General features: G+C 47.7%; 1 protein-coding gene across 2 annotated transcripts; it reads right to left on the bottom strand.

Annotated features, from left to right (window-relative positions):
* Positions 1 to 4,590: 4,590 nt before the first annotated feature.
* cdk12 (cyclin dependent kinase 12) lies at positions 4,591 to 18,188 on the bottom strand. Of its 2 annotated transcripts, none has more exons than XM_083677538.1 (14): positions 16,224 to 18,188; positions 13,822 to 14,508; positions 13,199 to 13,378; positions 12,645 to 12,784; positions 12,358 to 12,528; positions 12,087 to 12,276; positions 11,009 to 11,065; positions 10,542 to 10,643; positions 9,797 to 9,874; positions 9,526 to 9,642; positions 9,282 to 9,413; positions 8,792 to 9,015; positions 8,007 to 8,465; positions 4,591 to 5,592 (listed from the first exon to the last, which is right to left on the bottom strand). In XM_083677538.1, the coding sequence occupies exons 1-14, from the start codon at positions 17,459 to 17,461 to the stop codon at positions 5,177 to 5,179; spliced, it is 4,191 nt and encodes a 1,396-aa protein (XP_083533664.1). In that variant the 5' UTR covers positions 17,462 to 18,188; the 3' UTR covers positions 4,591 to 5,176. The 2 variants fall into 2 exon arrangements, with proteins under 2 accessions (XP_083533664.1, XP_083533665.1); XM_083677539.1 differs by having other exon boundaries at positions 8,082 to 8,465.
* Between the last annotated feature and the right edge of the window lie 708 nt (positions 18,189 to 18,896).

The following is an 18,896-nucleotide window of genomic DNA, read 5'->3' as shown; positions in this document are numbered from 1 at the left end:
TCTAATTGCTTATTAAAACCCTCTTAAATGAACTTTTTGTGCCAACTTTCCAACACATTAATTAATTGTTGTAGCCAATTAAGTGTCGCTGTGCAAATGAGCTTCAGCGCAAATGGTCCTGCAGGGCCCCCCCCCACACCTCCCCCAAACCCCCTCCCAGACTGACTGCTTTCCCAGCAGCCCCTGCTTTCTTAAAGAGGCAGTGCCAACAGAAAGAGTCGTCAGAGTCAGAGTCGGCAGAGTTAGTTCCGTCCACAAGTGCAGGATTATGCAGAGTAGGTAGTGGCTTTTCTGCATGAAAGTCTAAGGTCAATGAGGAATTGTAGACTTGCAGAGAATGCAGTCTGAGACGTACAGTGTTTTAACAGTGTTATCATCAGCCTCCATAGTGACAATGAGAAGATATAGAATATAACAAAAACGAGTCTGTGGAATTACAAAGACTCATTCTTGACACAACAATATTTTGTTACAGCACATGTTCAAGCATAGGACAATAGATAGCCAATGACTTGATTCTGTCACTATCTTGAGGGATATTGAACATATTTTACAACCTATTGACCATGCTCTATGGTGGTATTCTGAACAGCTTACTGTTTCAGTCATGTGTGAGAAATAACAGTGCAAAGAGAGTGTGCCACCATTTTGGCGCTAAACTATAAACTGAGATGAAATAGTGATGATGTTATAGCAGCAATAAAGCACTCAGATGCAGCAGTAAAACATATATCAATGCAGGAATAAAGTCATTCCGTTTTTGAAATATCACATAAATAAAGATGTAACCGTAAATGGAATGACTGACATAAAATTTTGTTGCAAAGAAAGTCAAGATAAGACAGGGGGGGGTCTCTTTGAAGATTGTGCTTGACTTTCACAGCCTGAGTTGCATTCATAATTAAAATGTTTTTCAATGTTTACAATCTTAGCCGTGAGAGGGGAGGTTTGCTGTAAATGTTCAGCCATTAGAAAAGGAATGCTTAATTTCCAAAACTATTGCTGCAACTTTTTAAGAGCTTTCAATGCAACACTTGTTCAGCACTGCCTGCATGTTTGTGTGTGTGTGTGTGTGTGTGTGTGTGTGTGTGTGTGTGTGTGTGTGTGTGTGTGTGTGTCTGCGTGCGTGCGTGCGTGCGTGCGTGCGTGCGTGCGTGTCTGTGTGCCTTAGCTCTGGGGCTGCGGGAGTCTCCATCTCCCCTCCCTGAGTTTACACACAGACATTGATCAAAGAGCCTCAGTCATCAAACCCAACATCAAACCCTAGCAGGGCGCAGGGAGTCAACAGAGGCCCAGACACAGGAATACAGGCAAACACACAGGAGGTCCAACAAACACACACAGGCACATACACAAGCACACACACACATTCACACTCACGTGCATAGGCCTATTAGTTTACACAGACAGACACTGTTGCTCCAGACAAACTCACTAAAGTGTTTCTATTGGAATACCAACTCTACATACAGAATATTTGTCCTCAGGGCCTATCGTTGACTTCCAGGACCATATACCTAACCATCCTCCTAACCATTTGAGTCGACTCTCCTGTCCCTCTATAATCATTTTTCAGAACAACTAAACTGACCATGTAGAACAAGCTGTTGTTGGGTGTGACAAGTCAAAATGGAGGCTCTTACCCCCATTGTGGGTGGTTGTCAGGCTGTGCCACAGTGAGTATGAGAATCAGAATGGCAGCATGACACATTTACGGGCACTCTCCATAAGGTGCCCACTCTGATTGATGGCAGAGCCTTGTGCGCCCCCCCCCCCCTCCTCTCTCCTCAACCCTGATTTATTCATCTTGTCTCTGTGACTTGGCTGCCATGCCCACTACTTCTCCTGTGGCAACTCCCTGTGGGTACAGTACATTCACTATCATGTGGAGCCCCCATGGACAAGGGCACTCACACACTCACACACACACACACACACACTCAATTGCCACATCCACAGACCACATGCATGGACACACACATTGAACTCTCATTCACACACTGCAAGAGGGCAGGTGAGGCTCCCACTGCTGCCACTCTAAAAGGATCTCTCACCCAGAGGGCTCAGCTGGGCCTGTGTCTGGCTGGTAGGGCAGGAGGGGGGGAGTCTGTAAGCGTGCCAAGTGTAGCAATAGTCTGTGGTATAATAGTCACGGGGAGAGAAAACACACTTGTGCATGCGCACGCTCGTGGACAGTCACACGCACGCGTTTATTCTGCCTATTCGGTATTGCTTTCCCAACGGCTTCCCACCTTCTCGATTCGGGTTCATATCCTAGTAGGTGTAATGGTTACTCTATGAATACGAAGGAAATTACATAGTTTCGGCCTACCTGTTTCTGCATTCTGTGACAATTGCCTTTGTAGAGTGATAATTGTGCACGATCATGACATCTGCATTTCTTTAGGAGACAGGGGTCCGTTTTGGGATTCAGCCCATCATGAATTCGAATGCCTAAGTAAAGATATGTCTACAGCTCTGCTAAGCGATCAAGCTGTTGTCTTTGTTACGGTAAATAATCAGGTGTGGTCCATGCTCTGTCCCCCAATCATCCAAAAGTGTTGTTCGTGCCAAGACAATTAAAATGGCTGGACATGGCATTAGGTTGATTATATTCAACAACTGGTCTCTCGTGTGGTCAACTTCCCACCTTGGAAAAATAAGGTATGGTTTTCAATGTAGATTCATGTAATCGGATGTACCGCTCAACTTTTATAGGCTATGTTTTGTCACTGTTCTTAACAAAACATTGGATAACCATACCTACATTATTTCCAGGCATCTTTTGTAATTCCAGTGAAATGGATATGTCTCCGAGACCAATCTACACCTGGATGCCCCCACCAAGGTTTCCTCCTCTACCCCCTAATGTACCACCCGAGGAGCCGCAGTCTTCGACGACACAATCCTCGACGCAGGCCGTACAGCCACCCGTCGCATTATTAAACCATTTCCCCGCACGTCGGAGGTCCCAAAGAATCACCAACTTAGAGTCGGAGAGCTCGGAGGATCAACGTGACCTTCCCAACCGCCCAGGGCGCGGAGCAGCACCCTCAGCTGGTCTAGTGCTGTTGAACCAGACTATTGCCCGGCGTCCTCAGTTTAAACTCAGAAGGCGCGGAAGATGGCACAGGGGACATCCTACACCGCTCTCATATGTAAGTTGGGCTTTATGTTTCTCTCTGATATAGGCTAATGTAGTCATTAAGTAGTGCAGTGTATTTCACTGTCTTTTATCATTCAGCCTTTTAATGACTTGTCCTTTTGTTGTCAACAGTGTGCAGTCGGCCCAAGAGCAGGGCATCTTGTGACGTCCAGCTCACCTGCCGCTTCTGAGGTTGTTCAGTCAAATCCAGTGGACGCAAGTGGACTTCAACCTACCTTCAGCCATAGAGGCGATCGAGCTCTAGACCTGTAAATACCTTGAGCCAGCTCCCGTAAAGACACCCCAACCTCCCACCCTTGAATAAGGAGCAAATGAAATTGAACTTATTTTCTAATATTGTGCATTAGGAAACGAACATGGACTTCAGAAGTGCTTTATTATGATAGCTGTCATATAAACAAGATTTATATGGAATGTTGTATGTGTGTGTGTGTGTGTGTGTGCGTGTGTGAGAGAGAGAGAGATGGTGCCACCTAGTGGCCATGTGACATCTGTGACTCATGCAAAATAAAACAAACACACAGTTGATCTAGTCACATGAGTTCCTTTAATAAACTGAACCAAGAAAACACATATTACAAAATATCATCTTTGACAGTCACATGAAACCCAGTCAGATTTCTCTTCCCCATCCGAAAGCAAAAGGAAACAAAACCATGGACCAATTTCAGCATGTAACTTTGTCTTTAAGTAGAAAATAATCACACAAAAATGCATTTACTGCACAGTTTGGCAGGGAGGCAGAGGGCAGAAATAAGACCATCAGAGACCACCAGGCAAAGCTTTAGAGGGGTGTGTGTATGTGTGTGTGTACAGGTTTCCTGTCAGTATATAGGAGGGAGGGTGTCCAGCTTGTAAACTGTGTCCAACAGAGAATTCAGGAGAGAATGGTGTGCTTATAGTGGAGCAGTCCATTAGAAAGGTGGTTCGTTTTCTAGTGAGAGGGTAGTTAAGAGGGAGGGTGAAAGCTGTCATAGCTGCGAATGGTTACTGCAGAAGAGAGTCAATTTTAAGTGAATGTGTGTATTTCTTCATGTAAGGCTAACCAATTAAGCAGACACAGAAGAGGTGTGCCAGAGAGACAGCTGTGGGAGACGAGAGACCAGAACACCATGTTAGACAGTACCTTTGGCTGAAGATACAGAAAATCATCGCAATTCATTTCAGCCCTGTCATTTCTCCTCTGGATGTGCCTTCCTTAACAGAAGAAAACAAAAGATACGATTTTTTTTCTCCTCTTGTGGGTGGGCTTAAGAGCATTCAGGGGTCGCTACGGTCATACAGGAGGCACAAGGTTGAAGATAAGGAGCCAGCGAGCATGAAAGGATGAGCAGTAAACTCAATCTGAATCCCAGTGTTTCATCTGTGCCCCACATTTAACCCCCTCTCTACCTAACCCCCCCCCCACCACCACCACCACCCATTTACCTGCAGGTAGAAACCCATGACACATCAGATTTCCATACACACATACAGCCTAATTATTAGTGGCCACTGCAGTGTACATAACAATCTTTTTAATTTGCAAAGAAACAAAACTAAATCACAGCGGATCACATTCCATGTGTGGCACTCATTTTTTTTCACCAACTACATCATCCAGTTAGGGGCTCAAGAAGGAGGAGGAGGAAGAGGAGGAGGAGGAGGAGGAGGGGCACCGTCATGGATTGGGTAGTGTGTAAGGTTGGACCCGTCCCAGGTCCAGAACTCTCATCAAGGCTTTCCACCCAGAGCCTGTTCAGTCTGCTTTGTCCTTTAGCCAACACTGTCTTGACAACAGGGTCTCCTCTAAACACGGCCCAAAAGCCTTGTTCCTCCATACAGACATTCTTAGTCATTCCTCAGATTTTCAACAAAGCAACCTGCTAAGGAAAGCTGCTTTTCTCACCTAGAGAGACACTGGTCTATCGTATCTTTATCAGTAGGTGTCCCTTGTTCCTCTCCCTGGCCCTAGTCCCTGTACGTGAAGCTTGCTGGCGCCCCCAGGTCTCTAAACCAGAGTACCTAGGATCAGCGGGCAGCTCCATGAGCAAAGCGGAGGTCCTGGTCCTTGGGGAACTGTGCCGCAGTAGCTGGGGCAGGAGCAGCATTGGAGAGTCCTGTTGGAGCATCAACCCCAAGGGAAGGTTTAGGGGAGTCTGCCGTCCAAGGAGGAGGTGGCTGTCCTCGTGCGGGGGTGTCCACAGCAGGGGAGTGGTCCCTGCTGCGGTGAGAGGCCACAGGCTCAGTGTCCTGCTGGGAGATAAGCTGCAGCAGGGCGGCTGCCACTGCGGGGCTGATGTCCTGGCCAGGCTGGGGCTCAGAGCTGGGCTGCTTGGCAGGGGGGCGGCGGGCAGAGGGGTGAGGCCCAGGCGGTGAGGGGGGGCGCCCTGAGGATGGAGGGACCTGATTGGCCCCGGTCTGTTTTCGCTTTGTGACAGCACCATCTGAGTATGAAGAGAAAACAAGGCAGAGAATCAGACATTGTAATAAAATCTGCCAGTCAAAGTTCCACACTCTCTAATTTTCATTTGACAAAATGTCATCATATTAGTAACCAATTAGGCCTAAATGTTTGTACTTTGTTGCAACAGAAAATAGGGAGCTGCATTTCCTACTGTTACCACCAGCTGCAGATCACAGCCCGAAAATCTAAACCCTTCTGAACCAATAAAGAATGTAAATTCAACTGTAAAACTGTATTTTAAATACTGCACAAACTGAGTATCTTTTATAACAAATCATATATATATAAATAAATAAATATAAAACAATGACATCATAGATTAATCTCAAATGTCACCTGTGCATCCTCTCCCCTTGCCTTCCTGGTTCAAACAAACAGGTATCTGAGACACAACCTAGGTCTGCATGGGAGATTGATGTTAGAAATGTATAAACTCAAGGAGCTTATTTAAAAGAAAAATCCCAGGTTCAGAAATTCCTTCACATGGTTGTGTGAATGACGCATTTAAAATGCATGAATATAACTACTGATCAAAGAACGGAGTGCTTCATTCTATTGGAGGTGTTGACCCGACGATTACAGCTGCTCCTACTAAAGCATTCAGCTCCAGACTGAGCTAATACAAAGTTTTTTTTATTTTTATGTTTTACTCAATGTATTCGTAAAACAATGTCCAGAAATGTAGGATTTAGCATTTCTCCATTCTACTATTTGGTTAATGAGAATATGTGGCCCTCAAACTAAAGATCCAAAATAAAACTCTGGAAAAACAAATCTGAAAGAAATAACAGTGGTTTAGAAATAAGAGGAGCAGGGGGATTCAGATTGAGAGGCTGGGCTTTGGGTGAAAACTGCCCTCCATTCTACAGAGAAGCAGGGGGAATCTAAGGCCATAAAGCTCCAAAAGGCCTCCTCAGTCTGCTGTCATGGCGACGGAGCTACACTGCTGCCACAGTTGTTTCCAAGGCAACAAGGTTGTTTCCATTACAGTGGCAACAGCAGGGGGACTTTGGACAGACAACAGAGAGGAATTCTACAGTTCTTCTCGCTCTACAGACCGCTAATGTGAGGTTACGCTAATGTGACAATAAGACAACATAAAGAAAGAAAAATGAATGAATGTGTGATCTAAATAAAGGTTAAAAGAAACACATGCAGGTGAGGTCTAAGGTTCAAAACATTTATTTTCGCTTGATAATTTATTAGACTTCATAAAAAGGCTGACATTACAGACTGTTTTGAAAGGAATATCTTTTATGTAAAGAAGAACAATCCAAGAAAGGAGAAATTGTAACATGAGAGGGAATGAAAAATAAAAAGGAGAGAAAGACAGAGTGAGAAAGAGAAGCGGGAGGAAAGGATGAAGGGGAGATCTCAGTGTGAACCTTTTATTCTGACATGGTAAAACTATACTTTCTCCTGGTCTAGATTCACACCAATGAGAGAAGTCCATGTGCCCAAAGCCCAGTCCATGTGACCAGGGTCACTTGAAGCCACACTCTGGTCAGACATCTTGAGGACTTGCCAACTTCATGTATTTGTTTCCACCTATGTGTGAGTGGGTGACGGAAGCCATTGAAGGGGGAGGCGGGTGAGACAGACGTGTGGGGGAGGGATTGCCAGTGGATGTGGAGGAGAGGGGAGGAGAGGGGGCAGATGGATTGATACCCCTACAAATGAAAGAAGTTCTGCCAGCCCTTAACTCACACAAACCTAACTAATAGTTTAAAAAAAAAAGCAGCTATGGTGACTTTATTTTGATCATTTGGTTTTTCTCTTTTATCATCTCAGCTAATTAAAAAGAAATGTACAACCGCTTCCGAAGAGCGGGATGGAATCATTACACAAGATATTTAAACCATCGTTCAAGCAGTCTTATCTTTCTCATTCATTGCATTTGTGACAGCATGAGGAGCACCATGTAGTCAACTAGGTGAGCTAGGAAGGTAGCAGCCAACTGGATTAATGGGAGGCCTTCTCCTTTTTCAATAGGTTAATCTACAGATCGTAAATGCCTTTCAGGAGCATGACGCCATCTACTGGTGCTCTTTTTTCTTTTCTTTTTTATCTGATCGAAGCGAGACACTAGAGCTGTGTTGATACTGCTGCAAGTGGACACTCCAGCACAGCAGGACGCTCTCTCCAACCACAGAAGATGAAGAAAGTTGACTACATGACACTGCCCAAGTCATCACAGATCATTTAGGGGGGGTGCACCCCTCTAGTGTTTATGGTTCTATGCAATGACGCAACCTCCACATGACAGGCCACCAATGCAAGGGCGTTTACCTCTGCCCCATCTCCGCCTCCTCATCCCATCCACCAGTCCCCCTGTGAGGTCCCCCAAACCAGGTGCTCTCTGCCCCGCCCCCTAGAGACTGAACCCAGACTTGCCCTTGCGATCAGTAGTGGAGGCGGATGCACCGCGAGTCACCGCCTCCTCTGATTGGATGCCATTACTCTCGTCACCTTGCTCTGCCCCCTCTGCCTGCGGCTTGATGAGCTGGCCCAATAGGAGGGCCAGGAGGTTGGTCTGGTCGTCCTGGCTGAGGGATTGCTCGCCACCGTGGGCTGGGGAGGGCTGCTGGGGCTCTGGGGGAGGCTCGGGAGGCTGTGAGGCCGACCTTGCGGGGCCCTTGCCCTGGTCCTCTGGCGCCCCCTGGTGGTGGGAGGCCTCAGTGAGAGCAGACAGAGACTGGCTGAGGGTCTCCAGCTGCCGCTGTCTCTCAGGGTTGGAGGACACGTTGAGGAGCTGGGCCATCTGGGGAAGGCTGAAGTCTGTCTGCCTCTGCAGCAGGTTGAGCAGTACGGCCAGCTCTGTCTGGTTCAGCTGCTCCGCTGCAGCACCCAGGCCTGCGCACCGCCAGAGGAGAGAAACCACAGTTACAGACGGCACACGCAGCAGACTGCTGAGGGAGAACCATCAGGCACACCCACACACTTCAGATGCAGAACAACAACGCTGCAATCAATCAATCCTTGTTTTTTGGAGTTTAATGAATTTTAAATATCTATGAATGTCTTTTTAGGACCATGATTTAATGTTGCTGTATTAGTAGTAGTAGTATCTTGTTACTCATTCCTTCCTTTACTGTCACTATTTTGCCTGGTAACTCTTGTAAAATAGGTTTAGAATCAAAGGCGTGTACTAGTCATATACTGCTACTTGTCTGTCTGACCTGCTAACTCATTGGCTGAAATGGCCGAAGAGGGCGGGCGTCCAGGGGGTGGGGGCGGAGCTCCAGCAGGGCTAGCTTGGGGCCGGCTGTTCTCTCCACTGGAGGCCCCTGTGGGGTCCTTTCGGGGCACTTTGGGCACAGGCACATCCTCGGGCAGCCCGCTCTGTCGCTGACGCCTCCGCTTCTTACTCCACAGCTCATGACAGTCCTGCCAGTGAGGAAGACTGGAGAGGGAGGGAGAGAGAGAGAGAGAGAGAGAGAGAGAGACAGAGAGAGAGAGACAGAGAGAGAGAGACAGAGAGAGAGAGAGAGAGAGAGAGACAGAGAGAGAGAGAGAGAGAGAGAGAGAGAGAGAGTGAGTGTAAGGGGTGATATTAAAATGAGGAGGTATGCGCAAGAAAGGGAAAGAAGCAGAAATGTAAGTATGAATGAAGATGGTGTTGACAGAGCAGGGTAAGGTAAGGTAAGGTAAAGTAAGAGAGACACTCACTCGGGCGGGGACATCTTGCTGGGCTCCACGTCACACAGGAAATCACTATTGAGAGCCTGCTCTGCTGTGCAGCGCCGTGCAGGGTCAAGGGTCAGCATGCGGTCCAGCAGGTCAAGAGCCTGAGCAGGCAGACTTTGGTAAAGAATCGGGAGAGAGAGAGTAGTTAAGTTTCACACAGAAAACCCCCGTCATGGAACGGCAGACTCAGTGAAAACAGACATTCTAAACGGCGGGGTGTACATACACGGCAAACTCCTCCCGTAGTCTTCGTCGATACTGTTTCTTGGGTTTCATTGTGTTGAAGTAGGGAAGTTTGATGACATCAGGCCAGGCAGCCGGACACGGGCTCCCACACAGACGACTGAGAGGGAGACAGACAGACAGACAGAGAGAGAGAGAGAGAGAGAGAGAAGGGGGAGAGAGAGATAGAGAGAGAGAATGTTATATCAGAGAACAGAGGTCAGAAGAGGATATTTGGTACAGGATTGAGCCATCTGGCTTTTACAGTGGCATACCTGATGAGCTCCAGCTGCAGAAGCTCCTGATTGGCTTGAAAGATGGGCTTCTTCGTAAAGAGTTCTCCCAGTATACATCTGTGAACAGACAGCCAATACATACAGTTAATCACTTGTCAGTTCTACCAGCTAGATTAGCTAAATTAGCAGAAAAGCTGCGCCTGACATATGCCTATATGTAGCATCATTTTAAGCTTTAAGCGCATTTGGAAGACACGTACTAACCACTTCAAACTGTTCTATCAGTATTATGGTCACACCATGTGAATAGATTAGTTGAGTGCGGTCTCATGTTCTCCAATGGGAAGAAGAATGTGTTAAGAGTGTGAATGTTTGTACAAGATATGATTTGAGGACACGTGCATTAAGGGATTGTGGACAAGCAAGCAGCTGTAAGTCTTTTCTGAGCTGGATGTGTGTGAGAGAGAGAGAAAGAGAGAGCAAGAGAGAGAGTGTTTGGAGAAAGCAGAATCTCCCCTCCTCTCTCTCCCCCCTCTCCTCTGAAAAACAGCCGTGTAATGGTCTCCTTTGAAGTGAAACGCCTAATCAAACTTGTCTGCATTCAGATCAGCTTTGTTAGGTCCTATGATCAACGCTTTTTACTGAGAGACAGAGATAGACAGGTGTACTAACAGACAGGTGTACTAACAGACAGGCGTACTAACAGACAGGTGTACTAACAGACAGGCGTACTAACAGACAGGCGTACTAACAGACAGGTGTACTAACAGACAGGTGTACTAACCCGCAGCTCCACACATCAATGGCTGGAGAGTATCTCTCCTCTCCCAGGAGGAGCTCAGGGGGGCGGTACCATAGCGTGATTACTTTATTAGTGTACGGCCGACTGGAGGGGAGGGAGAGAAGGTGACAGTGAGATTCAACATCCCTATAAAGCACGCCTATGCCCTCCACTGGCCAAACACAAGCACTACAGCTTTCAACAATGGGGTTCAGAGGGAGTACTTTTAATGCAGTAGACAGCACCATCTAGTGGAGAATTCCTAGAATAGGCGTTGACAAAATGCAAGTTCATGGAAAGGTGTTGTTTATTACTTCTCCACAGAAGTGAGCGGTGAAGTAAGTGACTTCAACAATCAGTTTCAAATCCTAGTATATTATCATTTATCATTCATTTAATTATCATTAGCATAATCTTACAGTCGTTTCAAAGCAACAAATCCAGACAGACGACAAGCTCTTATTCCTCACCTTTCCTCTGAGTTGTAGAGGCGAGCCAAACCAAAGTCAGCCAGTTTGATCTGACCACTGTGTGAGGAGAAACAAACACAGAGCAAGGAGAGAGGTTAGCAGCCAGACAACCCAATCCTCCCAATAACAAAACCAACCTGTCTCAACGCAACACGCATCTAGGTCGCTGCACTACTCGCTAACCACAGTCAATCATGAAAGACCTCCCCTCCAGAGGGGTGAACATGGTTGTGTGATGATAATAGACACAGAGACTCAGTCACTCATAAACATTGTGCCAAACGAGGCAGAATATCAGAGCGGGAAGATTTGTTTCATTGATTCTATCAGGCTACTAATATGCTTGGATACCCTTCTTCCAACTTGGGCCCACATCAACATGTCTGTTATCAGAAACATAGGCCTACTGCTTCGTACGACGCTAGCACAATACTCGACCCGGCCGCTAATCATTCTCAGAAATTCAAGGCGACCCAAACATAATTTGTTGATGAGGCATTGGAGCAGAATGACCAGGAGGAGGATAAGCCTGGATGAACAAACACTGATGCCAATGCATAAAGGTGCATAGCCTGAGGGTACAGTAGTGGCCCAATATTCCCAACAAATAACTTGTATTTGGTGTGTGTTTACATGTCTATTCCTTGTCATTACTGCTTCACATTATGTTGTGTTTGTTTGCACTTGTTATCAAGGATTATCTGCGCTTCTATTTGTGACCTGGTCAGGTGAACTTGCAGGTTGAGGTAGATAACGTTTGGACTGCAAAAATGAATGCTTAGGGTGGTTGGGTAAATAAAAAGATCAATCTACATGGTTGTATATTGATATACCTTAAAATCTTAGGTCTTGACTGGAGGGGGTCGTTGAACATTGGATTTAGCCTGAGGTGGGGGATTTTGGATTGCAGTGGTAGAAGATAGCGTGTAGAGAAATACCGTAATCCTACTCTTGTAATTACAGCCACTAGGAGCAACTCTGCATGTTGTACTACTACAACACTAGTAAAACAACATAACTAACACTTTTAGCATGAACAACGCTGTCTGTGTGTCAATATCCTGACTGAGCCGTGTACCTGTTGTTGAGCAGGATGTTAGAACACTTGATGTCTCTGTGCAGGAAGTTCTTTTTGTGGCAATAGTCCAGCCCCTCCATCAGCTGACGCATGAAGCTGCGGACGTGCTCCTGGGAGAACTGGACCAGACCCGACTCCAACAGACCCATCAGGTCATGGTCCATGTACTCAAACACCAGGTAGAAAGCACCTGAGGGGGAGCGGAGGAATGAGGTACACACACACAGAGACGCACAGAGACACACACAGACACACACAACCCCCAACTGACCTTTGTCCTTTTTGAAGTCGAGGGCGTCCTGCTTGTCAGTTACAATCTCCTTCATGTTGACCACACTGCGATGGTTGAGTTGCCTGAGGATCTTGATCTCCCTGATGGCCGTAATGGGGAAGCCCTCCTTCTCATTGTCCAGACGCACCTTCTTCAGAGCTACCAGCTCACCTAAGAGAGGGGGATGCAATCATTCACAAAACCAAAAAATGTATTCTCCTCGTTCATTCCGTACAAATGTAAACACACACATACAGCGTACAGACGTCACCACGTCATGTGCTCACCTGTGTCTTTGTCCTTAGCCTTGTACACCTGTCCATAGGTGCCCTCCCCGATGATGCCGATAATGTCAAACTTGTCCACACAACGTTTGCCCCAGTCGCTCTGTGTCTGTTTGCGCTCACCATAGCGAAGACCGCAAAACCTAATGAGTGGGCAGAATGTGAAGAGCAGCTCAGACTCAGACTTCCATCAGTGCTACACCGGGATGCAGCGTGCGCAATCTGCCAAGTACCTGTCAGCGTAGTCATTCAACCTGCTGCACCAGAAAAGTGAACAGTTGTGCTAACAGGTGCAAAATAAACAGCCCTCCCAGCTCATGAACTTCAAATGTATTAATTCCTGACTTTGAACTTGTTGTTTTATGTTGAGAGTCCTGCCAAGTCTGAATATCTTCAAGTTGGGGTTTGTCCTTTACCTCCAAATATAAACAAGAACTGTATTTTGAGAACTGTATAATTGTATTTTTTATTAGGTTGTTTTTCAAACAGGTATCGCTAGTGCAGGGTTGTTACAGTGGAACTGGACATAGGAGGTTAACGAGAGGAGGAGAACTCACTTTGGTCTCTTCTTGAAGACAGACTGGGGTGGAGGAGGTGCTCTGTGGACGGGGGACTGTGGAGGTGAGAGGTCACCCCCGGCCAGGGCGGGGGGCAGCGGCAGGTCAATCAGCGAGGGCCGGCTCCGCACCTCCTTCTCCTTCCTGGAAGACCTCTGAGGGGGAGTGGACTTCTTTGGGCTGATATGGAACGAGGCAAGACAGGTGGCAAATAGAGGAAGGAGAAAAAAATAAAAGAAATGAGGACTTACTAGTCACAACTACTAAGTCTACGACTAAGTCTCAACTACTTCCAAGTCATAGTTTTACCTTTAGGAGTTTGTGTTCTCCAGACTAGTTTATAGGCTTGAAATCTAATGGCAGGTAAAGCATGCAAGAATCCTATGTTTAACATGCAGACAATGCTATGTATAAATACACTGCCCAGCACAAGTTCCAGCACTGCAGGCAGACATGAGGTGCTTTAAGCTGGCTGAAACCCAACCCTAAAGTAATTGAAGACGACCTGTTTAACAAGACTGGACCAGTGAGCTCAGAGTGTGTGTGAAATGAGGATTAGTTGAGGTGTGAATCCACTGTGTGCGTCTGTGTGTGTGTGTGTGTGTGTGCGCATTCCAGCTCACCTGTCCCGGCAGTCTCCCAGTAGCATGGGTGGCAGAGGCAGGGGGGGAAGGGTGGAGGTCTTGTGGAGGGGTGTCTGACGGGCAGGGCTGCGTGTGGAGAGGGGGGCAGGAGATTTGGACTGGATAAGGCTGGTTGGGGGTGGAAGGCTGGTTTCTGAATGGGGTGGGGGTGGCTGAGGCTCGGTGGAAGTGGAGGGTGGCAGAGGGGGTGGGGGCAGTGAGCTGCTCTGATTGGGTGGCAGAGGGGGTGCAGGAGATGAGAAAGTGGATGGTGGGGGCGCGGTGCCCTGTTCTTCCCCAACAGGAGTGTCCTCAGGCACGGGCGCAGTAGGTGGGGGCTGGGGGTCCACAGCTGGGACAGAGTTTTTCTCCGGTGGGGCGGGCTCGGCTTTAGGGGGGCGTGAGGAGGACCCTGTGGTCTTCCGTGGGGGAGGAGGGGAGGAGCCACGAGCCGCAGCCACTGCAGCCTGACGCTCCTTCTTCCTCCGGCTAAGCTCCGCCCCCAGACTGGAGTTGAGGGGCAGACGAGAGGAGGAGGGAGGGGAGCGGCTGGCGGGCCGGCTGCTGTGGGACCCGCCCCCCGCGCCGCCAGAGGACGAGTGCTTCTTGTTGCGAGAGCGAGAGGAGGAGCGGCGGGAGGACGAGGTGAAAGGTGGCGGGGAGCGACTCCGGGAGCGAGCAGAGCGCCTGGAGAGAGAGAAAGAGGACTTTAACAAAACATTCACTGAACCAGAGACCTAGTCCGACAGACCCAAGTCATGTCACGTGACCCTACTTTACCACTGTTTGGGTTTACAGACTCAGAGGAGAGTGGTGCATTTTGACAAAATTCACCTGACCTGTTTTTTATGAGAAGGAATAACGTGAAATTGTGGAAATCAAGCAGAATGCACCTTCAGGCCGGAACATACTCAACACATATATTTGCATTCTAGATGGCTGCTGGGAGAAAGCAACAGTCTCCATGTTCTCCTTTCACACGCATCATGCCACCCATTGCTGCTCTAAAATACATGTGCTGCCATTTTTCCTGTGCACTGTTTCCTTCCTGTCACTACAGATGTTTGTCTAGTTCCTGTCTAGTCTATACTCTGCATAACCATTACTGTGTTGAGGAAGAACAATGAGGTCAATTCAAAAGGTATTCAGCTCAACGGGAAAAAAAGTGGCATCGCCGAATACAAGCCTGTAGGCTACTATTTTTGCAAGCCCCCCCCCCCCCTCTCTCAATTAGGGCTTAATTTGAATTTGGGCTTCCTTATGGATATATGGTGTTACTGCAGCTACCCTTGGGACAGACAAACAAGAAACTGTGTTTGTATGTCCCGGGAATAGGCCTATAACATGACACATATAACACTATAACAAGACACATAACACTATAACATGACACACCATGAAGACTGGGACCCTATTGACAGACTGAGACAATATGAACATTGTTCTAGGGCTAGGCTAATACTTAGGGGGTTGAACATAAACTGAATACAACCTTGAGCTGAAGCATCTCATTAGCCTACTCTTCACTAAACAAACAAACAAACAAAACTCACAAAGGGTCTAAGCCTTCATGCTAAATCTATGTGGAGCAATGTCTATCAGTAAGGGACTGGGTCTAATTAGCTAACCTACGCTAGCAGAGTCCAGCAGTAGAGATCTCCCCTTTCAACAAGCACAACAGAAGGCCTAGTTTTATCTTTAGGATATGCCCCCCTTCGACAAGCCAGAGCACAAGGTCCACTCTGAGCCAACACAAAATGGCTGAATGTCAACAGCCTACCCACCCCCATCCCTCAATAGTTTAGTCTTTCCCCCTCCCAACCCTCTCCCATTCCAAAGACCACCCGAGCATTTCTGAGGTTTTCACTAGTCTAGAACACACAAGCCCCGAGTGGCTTGGACATGGAGAGCCATGTGCTTCTCATGACTTCTACAGGTTTCCCTTCCCCCATCCACAGCACATGGTGACACGAATCGGCTCTCAGAATTTAATCTCAACATACAATAACATGTCATCATGTCAATAACAACATGCATGTCATATCATCAGCCAAAGTTAGTTGTAACCAGAGCAACCTGGCCTAGTCATTCCCTATCCTGAGGCTATGAAAACAGGAGGCTGCAGGTATTGGTTTGTTCTTATTCTCAGCTCAATATTCTGCTCTTTCCCATTTTTCCACAAACAGACCTTGAACAGACATAAACAAAAAGAGGGCAAAGAGACACAAACACACAACTAAAACTGCTCCAGGGGCCCACTCGTCTATATAACAGATAAGAACCTCAACATGCATGAAACGCCAAAGCTCAGCTCAGCTGGTGAGAGAGAAGAGAGGTGATGTGTTGAGACATGAGACAGGCAAAATGCAAAGGGGGCGGGGCCTGGGCCAGGTCATACTTACCGAGACATGGGGCTTGCACTGGAGGACCTGCGGTTGCCATAGGGACTGATGGAGCGTCTCCTGGAGTAAGGGCTGCTGTCCCTCTCGTAGCTGGAAGACCTCTGCCTGTTGCCGTATGGGCTGTCTGACCTCTGCCGGCTCCGCCGAGACATCTCCCGGTAGGGGCTGGGGCTCTGTTGGGCCTGCCGGCGCCTGTGGTGGTAGCTGTCCTCCCCATCCTGGCCATACCCACCACCCATGGGGCTGTCGTTGCCAGCCCCTCTCCTAGGGCTGGGGGACTGAGCAGGAGCTGGGCCCTTCCGGCGAGGGCTACCCCTGCTTGAGGCCTTGCTCTTAGGGCTGGACTTGTGGCACTTCGAGGACTTGCGGTGGCTCCTCTCTGCCCGGCCCTTCTGAGAGGAACTCCGGCTGCCCTCCCCCTTTCCCTCTCGCCGCTGCTGCTTGTCCTTGCGAGACTTCCCTGAGCGGCCGTCCTCTTTGCTGCGAGATGATGATGAGGAAGATGTGGTGCTTCCCACGCTGGCCACAGGTTGTGCCTGTGAGGAAGGAGGCAACTCCCCACGCTTTGGCCCCAAATCTGCCTCCAGCTGACCCTGACGCCGGGACCCTGAGGACAAGGATGCCACCGGGGCCACTTTCTCCTTGTTCTTCCCGGAACTCCCTTTTTCACGGTCCTTACTACTCTTTTTCTTACTAGTCTGAGGCCCTTCCCCAGAATCTCGAACTTTGCTAGGATCCTTGGACTTTTTGCGAGAGTGTCGGTGCTTGTGCGACCGGCTCTCTCTACCTCCTACAGCCCCGCCCCCGTCTCCCTTACCATATTCTGTGGCAGGTTCTAACCGTTCGCCCACCCCTCGCTCAGCAGGCTTTGCAGTAGGTGGGTCCGAAAAGGTATCCGAATCGGAACTGATATCGTCATACTCTACCAGTGGCTTAACTGTGCTAACGGCAGGAGGCGCCGTGGAGCTGAGGGTAGAAAAAACAGGGCCTTGTGCCACCGAGGACTCACGACCATGTTTGGCTGATTTATGCCGTTTGCGTTTGGAGGAGGAGGATGACATTGACGACTTTAGTTGAGGCTTACCGTCCTTGCTCGTCATGTTTCCCACAGAGGTATTAGGCGGGACCTTGGACTGGTGTAGCCCGCTGTTGCCGCTCGTTGTTTGAGACTGCAGGGCAATGCTAGAGCTAGATTCCGGCTTCCTCTTGGTCCCATGGTGTCGGTCCGACCCAGGCATTCCTCACGTCAGCAGCGGTCCCTCTCCCGAACGTGGGCCTCTGTAGCTGAGACAATACATTAACGGGAGAGTAGTAATCCAAAATCCGGCAAAGGATGTCAAGTGTTCAATGCAGGCAAACAAACCAAAAAAAGGCAGCCCACGTTTAGTCCTCAAGCATTATCCGAGTTCATTCCAATCAGGTCGGCTGCATGCGCTTGTCAAAGCAAACAAATATCAAGATAGCTTGCTAATGGCAAAAATGCCCGTTCATTGGGCAGCTTTGTCAGAGTGACTGGCTGAAAAAGGCCTAAACAAGAAATGGGAGCTTTCTTCTTCGTTTCTATTTGGCTAGCTAGCTAATGCTGTGTAGCTAGCATGCTGTTTCGTAAAAAATGAAAGGAAAAAAGTCCCCTTAAGCTTCCCTTGTCCGGTGCCAAGCTTAGTAAAGGTGTTATTGTTCCATAGATTTACGGTTTCGAGTTCGGAAACAAACAGAGGCCGTCATTAAAAGGCGATGTTGTTTCACGAACAAAATGAAAACTTGACCCGGTTGGTACTGTTTACATGTTCCCTTTAATATACTTTTATCTCTTAGAAATTTGATGTTGATCAGAAATTATAGTATATTCATGTGCAGTAGATGTTCCAGTTTATTTTTAATGGCTCTGGGAATCAACCAGGCCTATCTTTAGGGCGATGATAGTGGATTTAATAACATCCACAGCCCCGTCAGAAGGAGACAACAACCGCCATTGTGGCTCCTGTAAGTTCTGCCACACTCCTCACCCTATCATTCTAACCGGAAGACTGAAATGCTGTCACTCTTCATGGTATCTCAGCAACAGCCAATCCTAAGAGTCGCTCCGCCCTTGGCCCGCTGCAGTGTTTCTAGTTTCACCTGTGGGGGGCTAGCTAGCTTCCAAACTACTATTCACTGCAATCATTTGGAAAGAACAACACAATAACATTGAAGACAATAAACGATACACTGAGTCTAGTTATTTTCTTAATGTTATTGTGAAAGGTGAAATAGCAGGGTGCTACAAAAGCCATCAACAAGTGCAGTCTGGATATGTCTGAATGCAAACTGCACCAACTCCTCAACAGTGGTGATACATTGAAAAAAAAAAAAAAAACATTCACTAAGCTACAACTGGCGTTATTTGAGTTCACATTAAATCGTTATATTACATTCTTTGTCCCTTTCGTGCCCCATTATTCAAGCTGGTGAGACAAGAAAACCCAATGAATGAATGCAGTTATGTTAATGTCAAGCTGCTCAGTGAGAAAACCTTACCCCATAAAATATTAACTTCATAGTAAAGATCACATACACAAAAAGTGTTTGCCGCATACTAGTTGAAAGCAGGTCTGTTCTGGCCAAGTGGAATGGGGACATTGATGACTACTTACAGTATCAAAAACTGGATATCTAGCAATTCACTATAATGTG

The sequence above is a fragment of the Argentina silus genome, assembly GCF_951799395.1.
Source record: "Argentina silus genome assembly, chromosome: 9".
NCBI classification, from domain to species: domain Eukaryota; kingdom Metazoa; phylum Chordata; class Actinopteri; order Argentiniformes; family Argentinidae; genus Argentina; species Argentina silus.
This window is presented reverse-complemented; position numbering and strand designations above follow the sequence as displayed.